This window comes from Dermacentor variabilis, chromosome 10, assembly GCF_050947875.1.
Source record: "Dermacentor variabilis isolate Ectoservices chromosome 10, ASM5094787v1, whole genome shotgun sequence".
Taxonomy (NCBI): Eukaryota; Metazoa; Arthropoda; class Arachnida; order Ixodida; family Ixodidae; genus Dermacentor; species Dermacentor variabilis.
Window position 1 is genome coordinate 10489342 of NC_134577.1, and position 14456 is coordinate 10503797.

At 44.3% G+C, this 14456-nt stretch overlaps 1 protein-coding gene across 1 annotated transcript; it reads right to left on the bottom strand.

Moving 5' to 3' along the window:
* Positions 1–13020: 13020 nt before the first annotated feature.
* On the bottom strand, positions 13021–14252 carry LOC142559796 (uncharacterized). The gene has a single exon (XM_075671452.1). The coding sequence runs from the start codon at positions 14185–14187 to the stop codon at positions 13021–13023; it is 1167 nt and encodes a 388-aa protein (XP_075527567.1). The 5' UTR covers positions 14188–14252.
* Positions 14253–14456: the final 204 nt, after the last annotated feature.

A 14456-nucleotide genomic window follows, 5' to 3' on the forward strand; every position in this document is an offset into this window, starting at 1 on the left:
GCAGTTCAACTTCTAGTATGCTCTACCAAAACGCCCAGTCTTCAACCTTGTACCGCTACCTAAGCCTGTAACGAATCCGGTCGTATCAATCTCTCTTCTCTCTCTTTTTTTCTACGAATACTCCAAACGTCTCTTGCTCATTTCGATCGACTGCTGACCGAGCGATGCTTCCGTCCAGTTTATATCCAAACGCTTCTGGAAGGCGTACGTTACCCACAGGTATGACTGGGCGAATCTCTTCACTATCCATTACGACATGCTGAATGGACTCCCGATTTTCGCCGCAGCGTACAGATGCCTCATCTTATTGAAAATATTTGCTCTGCTTTGTCTTTGTCCTTAGATAACCAGCTCGAACCTCAAATAGCAAGGCCCTGCCTTTCATTTTATCTTACAGTTTCCCTTATAATTTCTTTGTTTCTACTCTTGCAAATCTCTATGGTCTTTTCGCTTCCGTTCCTTGCATCTGATTGACAGCCTCTGTTTCTTTCACTTTCTTTCTGATGAATGCTGGTTGTCTATCTATACTTTCAATTACCCTGTACTTGGTTGCCAACTTTCTTGACCTCTTCTTCCATTCCATGTCCACGATTTTCAGGTGAAAATACTTGTGCACTTTTGCCGCCATTTATTTTAATCCATGTTTCCAAGTCTTTCCTTAACACTGATTTTGCTCTGCGCTTCTCTCACTTCAAAAGAAGCCCAACCCATGTCACCGAACACTACCTTATTTTTAATTTTACGGTGGTCTCCCAAAGCCAACCGTTCTACCGATCATTGGTTAACTGCCAACTCTGACAAGATATCCGATATTAATCACAGCATGGCATTCGAGAACGTTAGCACTAGCACCATCACTCCTTTCCAGATTCCACGCACTACCTCATAATTATTGGGGCCATAAAGTGATCTATGTTTCATTATTAATTCATTGCGTTTCTCCTTTATTTTCCGCTTCTCTTGGTGGGCGCTTGAGTAAAATTCTCCTTCATTTGTGTATATGCCGAAATACTTATACTGCTTGACTTGCTTACGACTTGCTGTCGTATTGACACCACGTAATAACTCGTCTCTTCTTTAAAAATCATAATTCACGATTTCTCTGTACAAAATTTAAGACCTAGAATTTTAGCAGCGTTGTCAGAAAGTGTTTATAAATCTATCGCATTGTCCGCTAGTAGCACTATGTCATCCGCATACATCAGGCCAGGGACCTTCTGTTGCACCATTTTCCCGATGCGCATGTAGGATAAATCAAATCCTAACTCGCTGTTTTCCAGTCGTCTTTCTATGCCTTTAACATTGAGCGTGAACAATAATGGAGATAGAGGACATCGTTGCTTCAATCTTTGGTACCCTTGCACCACTTCACGGCACTTTTGGCATTCCCATAAGATATGTGCTCGGTTGTCACTACATGTCGCCCTCAGCAGCTACACGAAATCTTCATCCATGCCTTCATGCTTGAGAATATCCCATAACAGTTGCCTGTTAACGTTGTCGTAGGTTCCTCTAATATCTAGAAATACTATCCATAAAATTCTATTCTGAGCTACTGAAATGCACTGAGTTAGTACAAACATATTATCCTATAAGCGTCGGCTTGGTCTGAACGCATTCTGTAGTTCCCCCGGTATATCATTTTTTCTGCACCCACTTCGACAGTTCCGATTTTATGGATTGCATTGTCGTTCTACAATCGGCAACGTTACTGTAACTGGCCTGTACAAGCTCTTCTTATCCTTATCACCTTTGCCTTTAGATGAGATTCATCTTGCTTTCTCGTCATCCAAGCGGAATTGTCTTCGTTCTAATCACCTGCTCTATGGCATTAGTCAGGAGTGCCTTGCTTTTGAACTGAGGTGCTTGATTAGCTGTATTAGGATTTTATCGAGTTCTGCTGCCATGTTATTACGGTCATTTTCTTCTGTTTTTTTTCAGTAAAAACTATCTATACTAAATTTCGATATAGCAGGTCTCTTTGTTATTGCTTGATCTGTTTGAATAATAGCTACGCTGTCTTTCATGCCGAAGTTATCCTTAATAACCTCTGTGATGTATCACAGTGCATTGCTTCCGTCGAAGATGTTGCCGTCGTGACGACTTATAGGCGTATGCGAATTTTTTTTGGAGCACCGAATGTTCTTACTTACATGGTTCCAGAATCTTTTTGGAACCTTTTGTTTCATTTTCAAATGTGATGCACCCAACGTTCACTTGTGCATTTAATTTCCTCTTGCACGAGCTCACTCGCCACCCGTTTCTTTTCTCAGCATTTGTTGCGTCTAAGGAGCACCTCTTTTTCATGCAATCCCAACTTTTGAGCTTCTAGATGATCCCTAGAACCATAATTATGCTCTTCTACAGCTTGTTTATTTCCCTCTTCCACGACATACGTCGTTTACCTCGTTCCAATCCAACAGTTTTTAGAACGCAGCTCTTAGGCACCTGTTCCTGCAATGAGCGTCGACCTCGGCGTAACTGAGCGAACGAGCAAAGCGAAAGATGAACGCGAACGCGGAGCGCCACGGGGGGATGAAAAACGCGAGGAAAGCGGAGAGGAGGGTGCAGTGCAACCAGGAGGCTGAAATCGGAGGAGGGCATGGCGAAATGGGTGACGTGGAAAGCGGAGTGCCGGCACGACCAAGCATGCAGCGAGCGCGGGAACAAAGCGCTGGCGTGCTCTTCAGGTCCACTGCACATACGATACGTCGCTTGATTTTTGCGTGTTTGCGTGCGTGTTCTTTTTTTTTTTTGAAGAAGAAGAAGTTTATTTTACCACATAAGTACACTGATGTATACAAAGCGGTAGGGATGGCAGGATAAAAACTGCATAACAGCAGCTTGACTAGTCCCACCTCCCCATGAACAACAGGCAGCAACATGGCAAGATATTCATTGTACATACTTGTGGCAGGGTTAATATATACATATTCACAGACGCATATATATACATACACACATGCATATACAAATACATATATGCAAGAAAATCAGGAATGACAACTTTGAAATAGCAAAGAAACACTTTTCAAGCGACAAACGAAAAAGTTAGCATTCACAGAAATTTTTGCAGTAATGAGCTCTTGGATAAATGGCGTATGTTTACAACACTTAGACTATATTTGTGAAGTGTTGAGGGAGAACAGTAGGAGGGATGCTTGAAGGCCATAGTCCGAGGGCGCGGGACTTCCCAGTGTTCAGCGTATCGATTTAGGCGAAAAGAAGGATTCCGCTGCAAGTTCGCGATCTTTATGATATGATTAGTACCCTTAATCATGTCACGTTTAAAAGAACACATAAACTGATACTCGTAAAGGTGGTCTACTCGTAAAATCTTGAACTTCCGGAATATATCACGCCTATATGCATTGTAAGACAAGTCTGAAATAGCATGTAAGGCATTCTTTTGAACTGAAACTAAATTACCTAATGATTTCTTAGTACCATTTGACCTGACGAGGTTACAATAGAGCAGGTGAGAAGCAAATAGTGCGTTATAAACCATAAGTTCCTGTGGTATCGGTAGTAGTCTCTGGCATCTGCGTAACATATCTAACGCTTTACTAAGTTTATTTCGTAAGTAATCGGTGTGGTGGCCCCATAGCATCAATTCATGAAAGATTACACCCAATGTCTTTGCTGTAGCAGAAAGTTTTGTTTTTGTGTCATTGAGTGTGAGGCACTGGGTGAGATCACAAGGCGTGGACTTCGCTCTAAAGAGGACCGCTTTTGTCTTGGAGCAGTTTAACTGGAGAGAATTTTTTACAGACCAGTTATTTATTTTGTGAAGTATTTCATTTGCGAAATTCATGAGTTCATCGTCCTTAGTTCCTGAGAAGAATAAACTAGTATCATCTGCGTAAATAATATACTTAATCGAATCATCAATATTCACAATCTCATGTATATAAATGATAAAAAGAAGTGGTCCCAATATGCTACCTTGAGGCACACCTTGCTTAATAAGTTTATACTAAGATAATTTTCTATTTATTGATTCGCAATGCGTTCTGTTGGTTATGCCACTTCTAATTAAATCTAAAACTATACCGCGTGTACCATAACAGTTCAATTTTTCTAATAGTGTTCCATGGTTAATTCTGTCAAAAGCTTTTGAGAAATCAAGGAATACTCCTAATGTTAGTTTCCTCGCCTCTGTATTTTTCAAAATTAGTTCTTTTTGTTTAAGAAGAGCAGTTTCAGCCGAGCAGCCTGACCTGAAGCCATATTGACATGGTGTTAAAACAGAGTACTTGTTTAAAAAGGTAGTCATCCTAAGGAGAATAATTTTCTTAAACCTTTTGAAAACAGTGGAAGAATTGAGATTGGTCTATAGTTACTTAAATTTTCCCTTTCTCCGCTTTTGTACACCACAGCTACCCTTGAAATTTTCATCTGTTGAGGAAAAATGCCAGAGGTGAGGGAGATGTAAATGTGAGTGAGGCAAGGGGTTAGCAGGTCAATAACAAAAAGAATTGGTTGTATTTTTAATCCGTGCACATCCTCACTTTTAGATCGCCTAAAATTTTTGAACACATTTAAAACCTCAATGTCATCAGTCTCATCAATATACAAAGAATGTGTAAGGGGACTGGGCAAATACATCAAGGCATCTTGATCATAAGTGATTTCAACTAGAGAGGCAAAGTAATCATTAAATTTATTGGCGAGTGCTTCATTTTTAAGAACCTCATTACCAACCTTGAGCTCTTTAATAGTACTGGCGGGTTGCCTTGACAATATAACAGAATTCAGCTTATTACAAGCCTGTTTTGCATCAACGATACCATCGAACATGAAGTAGTAATAGTCGCATTTAGCTTGCTTTTGCAGTTTAGTCAGGTTATTTCGGTATTTTTTAAACTGCTTCAACTCATCTGGGTCACGGCTATTCAAAAACGCATGGTAAAGCCTGTTCTTTTCTTTTATGATTTTCATTAGCTTAGAGGAGATCCATGGCTTGCTTGTGCCATGGCTATCCCATGGCTATCATTTGTGCCACGCATTCCCGTGTTGGGGATTTCATTCCGAACAATTAGCGATGCAACCGGCGGAAATGCTTAGTCTACCGCCGCTGCTAAACGAGATGCCCAAGCAGAGGCTTTGCGCCGCCGCCGAGAGCACCATGTCGTTCATAATCGAATTATTTGCCATAATATATCGCGAATTCTAAACACCCAGACAGCTGCGCTCAAAATTGGCATTAGAGAATATTGTAATTGTCGGTGAAATCTTTTTGCCATGTATGTCTTATCTGCTGCTGCAAAACGTCTACCAGTTAAGTCTACCTAAGGAACATAAGGATAGGAGTGGCGCAAGGGAGCCTACTTGGTCCTCTCCTCTTCAATATCTATGTTAATGATATTTTCAATATTGACAATGACACCAAATATATGATCTATGATGATGACACTATACTACTGTTTTCCTCTCGTCATACCTCAGGCTTATTAAGTACTGCTAATATAGTACTAGATAAACTTCATGTGTGGTTCATTAAAAATGATCTCATAATTAACACTACTAAAACTAAAGCCGTATTTTTCCAAGCCAAGAACAAATAGGTCACATGATACTCAATTCAGAGAAAATTGAACTAGTGAGCTCAGTAAAAAGCATAGGGATCATTTTTGACCCCGATATGTCATAGAATAGCCACATACTATCCCTTGTCATTGAACTTTCACAGATAGTTGGGCTGGTTTTTTCCCTTAGGTACATTCCCCGCAATGTAAAAGTGCTTCTATATAACTACCTTTTCATAAGTCACCTGAATTATTGCTTCCTTGTCTGGGGTACCACATCTGTCAGATATATAGGTTTGTTATTAATCCTTCAGAAAAAATTTCTCCGTGTGACGTGTGTTGTGTGATGTGCCATGCCCCAAGTGAGCCTCTGTTGCAAGAACTGAATATACACAAAGGGCATAGTTTATACAATTATAGGTTAGCTCGTGCGTATATTAGGGAGTGTAAATCGAATAACTGTTGTATCCGTTGCATAGCTAACCTTAAACAGAACACACACCATTATCAAACAGGATCTCCAGAATACTGGTATGTAACGCACCCGCGCACTAATTCCGGAAAGCAAATGATTGCTTATACGCTGTCTGTCCTACTCAACACAGTTATCGTAGATCATATTGATGTTTTACAGTCTTCGTTAACTAATCTGTATAATTATTATTGCTGCTAGCACTGGTTTTATGCTGAATACTCTGTACTTGTTGATCACAATAATAGTTTTGCTGCATCACCTGTTATTAGTACACATGACTGATCTGAGTGCCGCATTTTTTTCAATACTGCTGATTTCGTGATATTATCTAAGCTAAGTAACTTGCTATGGTTTTTCATTTTTTGTGTGTGTTTGTTTCTTCTGCGTTATTCTTATTCTGCTTTATTGCTACCATTCCTGATGCACTGTAATTACCCCTGCTGCTCCCATAAAACGGGTTTTAGGATATAGTCAAGCTGCTAACACAGCTGTCTTCCTCAAGACATATCCATATTCAAACATATGCTACTTATGGGAAATAAAGCACTTAGTACTATTTCTCATATTCTCAGACTGTTGTAGGAAGCGCCTCAATGTTCCTATGTATATATTTTGCGATCTCTGTTACTTGCTCTTCGTTCATTTTCAGAAATTCTGATGCTAATGGATCGTATTTTGCCTAAGTATTTCTCCCAGATTTTAAGATTAAACGTTTACGATCGCTACCAAGGTTACTTTTTCAATGTTCGTCTATCATAATTGGGTCTAGACAGTCGTAGATCGTCTCTGAGAGCAAGGCGTAGTCACTACATGACCAACTGTTTCTGCATTGACACGTTACTTGTCTAGGACACTTATTTTCCCCGTTAACTACTACCAGGTTCCGTTCATCGCATGGTTCCAGCACTAGAAAACCGTTGTAATCAGCACATCCTTCCCAATCCTCCATGTACGCACTCATACGTCCGCCAGACAGTGCTGTGCGCCACCTGACAACATCAGCGCGCGTAGTTCACGAAAGCCTATTCGAAACCGCAAATGATGGGTGCGCGTTGCAGCCGAAGACAAGATTCTACTCCATCAATCACAGGATTAGGACTTCACCGACGCACGTGAAGAAACCGAAAAAGACGTTTCCTAATGAAATTTTGTCTTATGCTTTAAGGCACCGCGCATTGGAAATAGAGCCCACAAAATTGTGGAAGAAGCAATCGGATTAACTTCGCTCACAAAACCGGTGACTGTTATTCCGCGAAGTGTCACCAGAGGGGCCCCCCAATTTTTTTTATTTCCGCTCTTTCATCCTAGGTTTAAGTTATACAAAGGGGAACAAGGGCCCTTATTGAGATGACTGTGCAACTTCATTATAATGTGTCACCTCCAAAGACACTCGAGAATCCACGTTTCTCTATCCCGAAAAAGAAATTGCTAAACCATAAAGATATAGAAGTACGTCTATTCAGAGAGCCTGCCGGAAGTTCATGAAAGTCAATGGAGTCTTTTCTCGCAAGGAACGTCGGCACTAGTGTTGGAAAGAAGAGGTGCAGTGGCAGCTCCCTTTAAGATATGAGCGACGGGAACGACAGCACCAAAATCAAGGCGTGAACCTGACGCGCGTCATTTTGCGGTCGTTGAGGAAGAATATCGTGAAAGTCACTTGCGGTTTCAAACTCAAACTGCATAAGGCAACACAACAGCACAGAAAATTTACGAGAGCTTATTCGGAAGGCAATGCGTGGTTTAAGCTACGTGTCCTTCACACTGGACTGACACGCGCCTCTTCGGTCTTCCAGCAACAAGAACATCGAGTCTGCCCAAGGGTGCGATTATGCGTGCGGGAGCAAAAGCGAGGCTAGTAATGTTCTTCCGTAGGAAAAAGAAAAACGCGCGAAACAGTAACGACACTTAGTGAGGGTTTCGTGAATGCTGAAGTTACTCTGCCACTGCCACAAAGAATTTTCGCGGAGCTTAAACTGATCCTTGGCCACAGATGAACCGCTCTTTTGTTATTTACGCACGCGCAGAGGAAGCGAGAGAGGAATAGACAGAAAATAAGAGGGCGGAAGTTGAGAAAGCATTGCTTACTGCTAAGTTCAAGTCCACTCTGTCATGGTGACCTACGAACAAGCAGACTAGGGAAAGGGTAACTACAAAGCCATTTTGGATACTCAAGACTTATACGAGTACTTTAAGGCCGCGTTCACACTTGCGAGTCGCAGAGGTCGTACGACCATGAGTCGCCTGCGACCAGGCAGCGGCTCGACAACACCGACGTTCACACTTGCAAGGGCCACGTCAGCGACCTGCGGATCGCCTTCTCATCCGAGACGAACTCTTTCGGGAAGGACGCCGTTCGCGCGCTTGCGGGCGTTTCGTCTGCCGTGACTGCGTCTCCCCGCATTCGAGCTCGGCGTGCTCTAGTCTCTCGCTGTTCGCGATGTACCACGACGACGTGAGTGAAGAGGAGGATTTCGTGGCGGTTTTGATGTGTACCGCGGCCGTTGAGGCGCTTCAAGCGCGTAGGCACTGACAACCGGATGCCCAAAGTCCCGTGCGCTATTTCCAGGGCATCGCTGATTGGTTTAGCGATTGGCGACTCGCAGTCGCAAGGCTGGAAAATTGAGCAGCGTGCGACTGGCCTGCGATCGTCACTTTTCGACCAATACGACCATTTGCGACCAGAACGGTCGCATGATCTCTGCGAGTCGCAACTGCGAATGGGCTCTAAGGCGACTACTATCTTAGCAGCATGAAGCAGTGACCAAGACTGGAGTTCTTTTCTCATGGGTTTACATATTTTTGACCATATAGAGACTCCGATGAACAGCTACACATCAAGCACTCGTCAGCTTATTATAATTGTACCAATAGTTACTATTCGTATTGCCGGTTGGCTTTCCTGCAGCTACATTGGCTCAGAAGCAGGCGTCATTGTCCCTCGTACAGCCTGTAATACTGTTAGAAAAGCAAGGGACGGCGAAATAGAAAGAAGTCATACCCTTAATAATAACACGTATGCATGCTAGTCGTTGCATATCTTAAAGTAAGCCACAGCGAACAAAACGCCCCACAAAGTAGACAAGAAAATGACGGACACCATACTCCACATCGACGTGACCCTTTTAACGCGATAGCGTTAAGGAGCTCGTGTCGCAGAAAAGCCGGTGTCGTCGGCGTCGGCGTCGGTGTCGGCGTCCGCGGCGTTGGCCGTGAGCGATAAATCACGGCAGGCACTTCATAAATAAAAAGCAACTTCCAAGATGGGCTGGGTGGGAATCGAACCAGGGTCTCCGGAGTGTGAGACGGAGACGTTACCACTGAGCCACGAGTTTTTTTTTCTTTTTCTTTATTTCCAATGTGACAACACAAAATAGAGAAACCAACACAAAAATGTTAAATGCGCCAACCAGTAGCTTGTTGACGCGACATTGCTAAAAATGTTTTAATGACACTAGGTCATTAAGTACAGGATACCATGTTGGCTGTTCGTCCTGGGACTGGTACACATCTCGGATATAGGCAATGCTTTCAATGAAGTTTTCTCTTACCGATCTTACAATAGGATCTGCATGTCTGACAGCCATTCTTGTTTTCCACATGCTATGCATGCTTAATACCATGAACATGTCATAGGGCACACCCCCGTCATTGTTAACCGCAAGAAAGTTAATTCCATATGGTGTGAGGGGCAAATCTTTTTTCAGCGTTCTCTGGAGGACATCCCAATGAAAAATTGAATCTAAACAGTCTAGGAATATATGTGTTACTGTTTCTGGCTTGCGGCATAAAATGCAATCAACTGACCCGGGAAGAAAAAAGCCCTTTTCCTGCAGCCAGGGTTTGACTGGGAGCGTGCCACTATGGAGTTGAAAAAAGAAAGTTTTCACAGACGACCGAACCGGCATTTTTTTAACTCTCTTTAAAACATCCTTACCCGGACCGACAGAAAAAATGGCTCGATATAAAGGTACTGGAAGCATCACGTCACGGAGATCTTTGTACAATTGTTTCTTTGATACTATAATGAGATAATCAAAAGAGAAACGTACTCGAAGAATCTTGAAGGCACTTACAACTTCGCATAGATACCCGCACAAGCCGTTTCCAGTAACGCCACACGATGACACAATAAACTCGGGGAGAACATTCTGCAGTCTCACTTGAAGCACTGCTCGTAAAAATGGGTCATGCTGGTCCCGCAAGAAAATAAACCTTGAGACAATCTGCCTCAGAAAAAGATGAGCTAAGCCAAGCCCTCCTGCTTTCAGTGAGTGAAATAAGTTGAGACGACTTGTGCGTTCCCATGTTGAATTCCATACAAACGATGCAAGAATTCTATGGAATTTCTGCGCACTAGTTCGTGACATAGCGAGCACCTGCAACACATACCAAATTCGCGCAACAAGGAACGTATTGCAAATAGTTGACCTGGTAAATATGGATAAATTTTTCCCGCCCCATTTCGTAGTTTCCTGGCGCATTCTCTCAGCTGCTTCTCTCCAGTATTCTGTAGGCTCATCATACCAGTTTAAAGGTGCTCCTAGGTATTTTGTAGGAGAGACTGTCCACTGTAAATTTTCAAAGACATTGGGCTTCTCATCCCAGCTGCCATGCCAAAAACCGGCGCACTTCTCCCAGTTAACAGCGCTTCCAGACATATTGCAATACGTTCGAGCTTGTTTAACAGTTTCACGGACACTTTCTTTATCCCCACAAGAGACGGCTACATCATCCGCATACGAGAGAATTTTGACTTCACTGCCCATTAAACGGAAACCGCGTATTTTCTCATTGTGTATAACTTTTAAGCAAAAAGGCTCCAAGTAAATTGCGAAGAGAAGTGACGAAGCTGGGCATCCTTGTTTTATGCTTCTACATAAGTTAATATTTTCAGAGAGTTGTTTATTCACTAATAAGTTAGTGCTACACCCTTCGTAAGACAGTTTTAAGCCTTCTAATATAATGTTTCCAACATTCACGTGCTCTAGAATAGAAAAGAGCACACTGTGCACAACACGGTCGAAGGCCTTCTCCATGTCTAGTTGCATCATAGCAACTCTTCCTTCCCAGGCATCGCAACACTCCAGAATACTTCTTGCCACATGTATGTTATTAAGTATTGAGCGGCCTCTTATGCCACAAGTTTGGTGTGGGCCTACTATTGATGTCATCACTGATTGCAACCTTCTTGCTAACACCTTCATGAATATCTTATAATCTACATTGGATAAAGTTATGGGGCGATACGACCGTACTGAGAGCAGCTTTACAGGGTCATCGCATTTCGGGATCAGCACTGTATGTGTTTTTCGGAAAGAAGGCGGCATGTATTTTACTTTATAAGCCTCGGCTAGAATACGGTGTAAAATGACTGCTAGTTCATGCTTAAATGCCTTGTAGAAAGCTGCGCCTAGGCCATCAGGTCCGGGCGCCTTTCCAGGTTTGAGTTCATCAATTGCGGTTTCGATCTCATTCAACGTAATCGGTTCCTCGAGGACTGTCTTGACGTCATCATCTAGCCTCGGCATTAAAGGCAAGTATTCGCTATCAAAGCCAGCTTCTACCGCTCCTTGGCAGCTTAACAACTCTCTGTAGTGTTCGAAGAAGGCACGCTGTATTGTATTACTATCGCTACTACGCACGTTGCCGTATTCAATTTCTTTTATTTCATTTTGCGATGCGTATCTTTTCTCTTCGCCCAAAGCGCGCCTTGTGGGCGTTTCCCCGAGCCACAAATGCTCTGATCGCGCACGTATCACTGACCCCCTATATCTCTTGACATCAATGATTTCAAGCTCATTTTTTATATTCCTTATCTCTGTTGACAAATCTTCTGGCTGTGGGCATTTTATCGACAACAATACGTTAAGCTTACTTCGCAATTCATTTTCTTTTCTTTTTTCATTGTAGCGTAACACAGAGGCTCTTTCAATGGCTGTTATTTTAAATTCCTGTTTAAACTCTTCCCACATCGCTATAAACCCCGCGGATTCACTAGCAAGCATCTTTCGTATACGTTCTTTTAAAAACGCGAGAAAGGTGGCGTCGTCCAGAAGTTTGACGTTGAATTTCCATAAGCACCAATTAAAAGGGCAGTTTTCTTTTCTCTTGCCGAGCGAGAACATTACAAGACTGTGGTCGCTGAAGGATACGTGCCTCACGTCATAGCTTCTACACAACGGAACCAGTCTCGCTGATATATAAGATCGATCTAATCTCGCGTGACTGCCCCGTTGGAAATGCGTGAACAGAGTCTGCTTTCCACTGCAAAACACCCTACCAACATCTTCCAATTCACGCTCTCGGGTTGCTGCGAGCAAGAAACCTGCACTTTGATCGCGTACAAGCAAGTTGTTATTCCGGTCGTCAGAAAAACAAACACAATTGAAGTCTCCCAGCAAGATAATATAACGCTCAGATTTCAAATAGACATCAAGTTTTCCAAAAAAGTCACGGCGTTCTCTTTCATTATTTGGGGCGTATATGCAAATTACCCGCCATTCCGAATCCCAGAGCGAAAAGTCACACACAATCATTCGACCTTCATCACAAACAAATACAGAATGCGGTACAATTTCTAAAGATTTCCGCAAAAACAAAACACACCCACCGGAACTGCCGACAGCATGGGAAACGCACGCACTGTACCGCGCTCTAAATGTTTGAACCATTCGGTCGGTGCGCTCTTCACTTTCAATTTTTGTTTCCTGTAGAGCGACTATGTCTAAATCATTTTCTTGCAGTAACCGGCTGACCTGGTACTGCCGCCTTTTCGCGCCCAGGCCTCGGACATTGAGCGTACCAATGCGTAGCGCTATTGCAGATTTTGAAGCCATTTCCTTTTTTTTTTTTAGAAGAAGAAAAACAAGCATACTAGTTCAAGTGAACCCATACATCCTGCCATTTCTCAGAACGCGCACAATTATTTCCTAGGCAAAAGCGACCGAACTTTACAGTTGTACTCTGCAGCCCGTCCCTCACCTCGCATACAGGCATTGCTGGGCGACGCCCTCGTTATTACGGGGGCGCCTTCGGTAGCGTCGGAATGGAATCCGGCGGAATGTGAGGCTTTGGCTTGAAAGAAGGACGGCGGTACGAACTTTCTTTCCTGGGCGGCTCCTGTGCCTTCCCGCTGCCCCCTTCGTCACCTTCGGAAACTTGCGTGTGTGGGCGTTTCGCAGACGAGCTGCTCGCGACGTCCATGTCTTCTTGGTCGCTACTCGGCGAGGCTTGAGTGGTATCAGAGACGTCTTTGACGGAACACGTTGGCGAAGCGGTAAGCTGTCGTTCAGGTGCCACGTCACTGTGGTCGCTTCCAACACTTTTCGCAAGTTCCTTCTCGGACGTTTCAACAGCTGCCGACGTAGGTTGTCTGTCCTTGATTCCCGCAGCCTCCGCCGCGTCCGCCTCGTCCATGATGTGCTCGGTGGGGTCCTCCCGGCTCCTTTGGCTTGCTACGCTTGCGTAGGTTTTAGCGCACTGGCTATCGTCATGTCCGAACCGCCGACAGAGCTTGCACCGTGGGACGCGGCAGTCTCGGCGAATGTGCCCTGTTCGCTGACACCGCAGGCAAAGCGGCGGTCTCCCCGGTACCACCACAAGGGCCGTAATGCCAGACACTCGTAGCTGGTGTGGCAGGTCATCCAAAGTCACGCCACCCTTGAGCTGCAGATTAACCGTCCGTGTCGAGGAGCCCTTATCGCCGAGTCCTGGTACACGCCATTGCTCTCTGCAAACGTCCGTCACTTTTCCGTACGGTGCAAGAGCAGCGCGCACGTCTTCATCTTGTATGTGGTAAAGCAGCCAATAGAGCCTTAGGCGGACAGTATGGGTGCTCGGATCTATCACGAGGCAGCGGTGATTCTTCACAGTCACATCAGTTACGGCGAGCAACTTCTTCATTCCTTCCGCAGTCTTGAAGGTGACCGCCCACACGTGATTCATCTGAAACGCCCCCAAGGCAACTACCTCGGGGAGCAGTTTCAGACGATCCAATGTATCTCGGAAGTCCTCAGCTCGAAACGGCCTGGCTTTAACGCTGCCGTGAAGAAAAACAGTATTTAAAACAGACGAACCTGATGGCAGTTGTGGCAAAATAACGTCATATTCCGTAGAATCCTGTGCATCTGTCCTGTTACCGCGGCCCTGCTGGGCCGCATTCGCCGCTCCAAGGGAGCTCGACATTTCACGACCGTACACTACGGTGGCCGGAAGTGGCACTGACTGAGCCACGAGTTCGATGCTTCAAAGCGGTACAAAAGCGCCTCTAGTGAACGCGGTGTCACCTTAGAAACGAGCTGTTTCTAAGGCTCAGGCGTTCGTCGCTTGCTGAGGCGCACATTTCGTTGTCGCGCCGAACGCTGCGTTGCTCGACGCTCATCGCGTCCGATGCGGGGATCGTAGTCGCTGCGCCGTAGCCCAATACCCCTTGGCGGGTCGACGGGAACGCTGTC